Source organism: Eretmochelys imbricata, unplaced genomic scaffold (genome assembly GCF_965152235.1).
Source record: "Eretmochelys imbricata isolate rEreImb1 unplaced genomic scaffold, rEreImb1.hap1 Scaffold_33, whole genome shotgun sequence".
Classification (NCBI taxonomy): domain Eukaryota; kingdom Metazoa; phylum Chordata; order Testudines; family Cheloniidae; genus Eretmochelys; species Eretmochelys imbricata.
The window spans coordinates 36,656-39,482 of record NW_027554345.1 but is presented as its reverse complement, the minus strand read 5'-3'; the positions used below and the strand labels follow the sequence as shown (position 1 = coordinate 39,482).

General features: G+C 42.4%; 1 protein-coding gene across 1 annotated transcript; it reads left to right on the top strand.

Moving 5' to 3' along the window:
- The first annotated feature begins 273 nt into the window (after positions 1 to 273).
- Positions 274 to 1,950, top strand: LOC144258655 (olfactory receptor 14C36-like). The gene is made up of 2 exons (XM_077806855.1): positions 274 to 786; positions 1,519 to 1,950. Exons 1-2 carry the CDS (start codon positions 274 to 276, stop codon positions 1,948 to 1,950), a joined length of 945 nt encoding a protein of 314 aa, XP_077662981.1.
- The last annotated feature ends 877 nt before the right edge of the window (positions 1,951 to 2,827 follow it).

Sequence of the window (2,827 nt, the reverse complement as noted above, 5' to 3'; positions counted from 1 at the left end):
ATCGTCAGATGGTGTAAAGTAATGAAGCTCTATTGACTTTAAAGGATCTGACCCAATTTACAATAGTGTGATAACATGACTGACTGATTGTCAGAGGTGAGGAGCACTACCAACACCAACTCATTGTAAGTGACGAGTTCTGTGCACCTTTGACATTCATATAATGAGATATTAGAGAAAGAGGAATCAGGGCAATTCCCTCTGTTGCTCTAATCCTGACCATGGTCCTTCTCATTCCCCCTGCAGCCATCACACAGTGTACTGAGGAAGAAAATGTGCAACCAAACCACCATGACCGAATTCCTTCTCCTGGGGTTCTCTGATGTTCCAGAACTGCAGATTTTATATTTTGTGGTGTTTCTAGTGCTTTACCTGATATCCCTACTGGGGAACCTTCTCATCATCACAGCCATAGCCCTAGACCGACACCTTCACATCCCCATGTACTTCTTCCTGATGAATCTGTCCATCCTAGACCTTGGCTCCATCTCTGTCACCATCTCCAAATCCATGGCCAACTCCCTCATGAACACAAGATCGATTTCTTATTCTGGATGCGTTGCCCAAGTCTTTCTTGTCGTCTTCTTCGCTTCAGCAGATTTTGCTATACTGACCATCATGGCGTACGATCGATATGTCACCATCTGTCAACCCCTGCACTACGAGACAGCTATGAACAGAAGAGCTTGTGTCCAAATGGCAGCCAGTGCCTGGACCAATGTTCTTCTCTACTCTGCAGTGCACACTGGAAAAACCTTTGCAATATCCTTCTGTGGAGGCAACATGGTGCATCAGTTCTTCTGTGGTGTCCCCCAGCTACCCTTTGTCTTTAGGACACTGACAATCAATCAGGTTCTTCAAAGAAAAACTTTATTGATAAAGAAAAAAGTAAAAGAATCACACCTGCAAAATCAGGATGGAAGGTAACTTTACAGGGTAATACAAAGATTTAAAACACAGAGGATTCCCCATTGGGCTGAGCTTGAAAGTTACAAAAACAGGAATAAAACTACCTTTCTAGCAGAGGAAAATTCACAAGCCAAAACAAAAGAGAACCTAATGCAATTTCTTGCCTTATCTACAATTTCTGTAATTTTAGATGGATTCTTCCAGGTATATTTTCAAGAGATGTTGTACCTGCTTGGTCTCTCCCTCCATCCGGAGAGGGAACAAAACAAAGAGAGCCACAAACAAGCCCTCTCTCCCCCCGCCCCAGATTTGAAAGTATCTTCTTTTCTCATTGGTCCTTCTGGTCAGATGCCAACTAGGTGATTTGAGCTACTTAACCCCTTACAGGTAAAGCGATTCAGTACAGCCACCAAGGAGGGATTTTGTGCTACGCTTTCTTTATATTTATGACACTGCTATGTGGCCATATGCAACCTACTGAGGTACAGGCTCATCATGAACAGGATGGTCTGCCTTTCGTTGGCAGTTCTCTCATAGTTCAGTGGTAATGTGGTGTCCCTAGAACAGACAGTCCTTGGTTTCACCTTGCCATTTTGTGTATCCAATAAGATTAACTATTTCTTCTGTGACATTCCCCCATTGATTAAGCTTTCTTGCATTGACACCTTTCAGTATGAAATACAGTTGTTTACAGCTGCTATACTGGTTATCTTCATGCCATTTACTCTCATCCTTGTGTCCTACATCTTTATTATCTCCACCATCTTAAAGATGGCATTGGCTGAAGGCAGACACAAAGCCTTCTCCACCTGTTTCTCTCACCTCATTGTGGTGACACTGTATTATGGGAGCAGCAGCCTGATCTATTTAAGACCCATTAACTTACCAGACAGCAACAAAGTGCTATCTCTGATCTACAGAACTGTAACACCCACCTTGAACTGCTTTATTTACAGCCTGAGGAAGAAGGAGGTGAAAGAGTCTCTGAGGAGAATATTGCGGGACATGATGAAGAGAAAAATATTTTCTCATAGAAAGTAATTTGGGTACACATCTTTTTTCTGATGTCAGTTACACAACTGTGCAAATCTGGAGTAGCTCCTTTGAAGTCAATGGCATTCAATGCTATGGTTGAACTAGTGTCCAAAAACTGCAAAAAGAAACACATAAAATGTTACCCTTCTGTCAACTTTTTGTGTGCATTGGAATTAGAAAGTTTGGGCAAAAAAAGCCATCAAAGTTTCAGAAATAATGATCATCTCTGTAGCTGATTGAAACACTGAAAAAATCACATGTGTATATGATTGTCTTCTAGATACCTGTATTTATTGGGAAGGGCTTGCATGGATCTGGGAAGGGCATGTGGACAGCATCACGTCTCGGTTCATTGCCCTTTTAGGGTTAATGTTGTCCAAATGCTATTCATTTAATCATGAATGTCTGGTTGACTCTGGCAAGGCAAGCTGGTGGTTCAGTCATTCCTTCATGGGACAGGTGTCTATATCTGAGGAAAGTTCCTCCAAATTTTCATTCATCTCTGCCCTGCTTGGCCAAGGTCTGAAAGAAACCATGGAGTATGATGGCATGAATCTCCATGGCCTTGCAGCTTCTGTAGTCGATTACACTTGCAGAAAGCAATTACAGAGCTGATGTAAAATGCTAGCAGAGCAGAATGATAGTGCCTGATTCTTCTCTGACTGACACCAGTGTCAATCAGAAGGGACTGCACGGCCAACAGAGGCATAAGCTCAGTACCAATGCGGACACAAGAACAAATGGATATAAATTGGCCATCAGGAAGTTTAGACTTGAAATTAGACGAAGGTTTCTAACCATCAGAGGAGTGAAGTTCTGGAACAGCCTTCCAAGGGAAGCAGTGGGGGCAAAAGACCTATCTGGCTTCAAGATTAAACTGAAT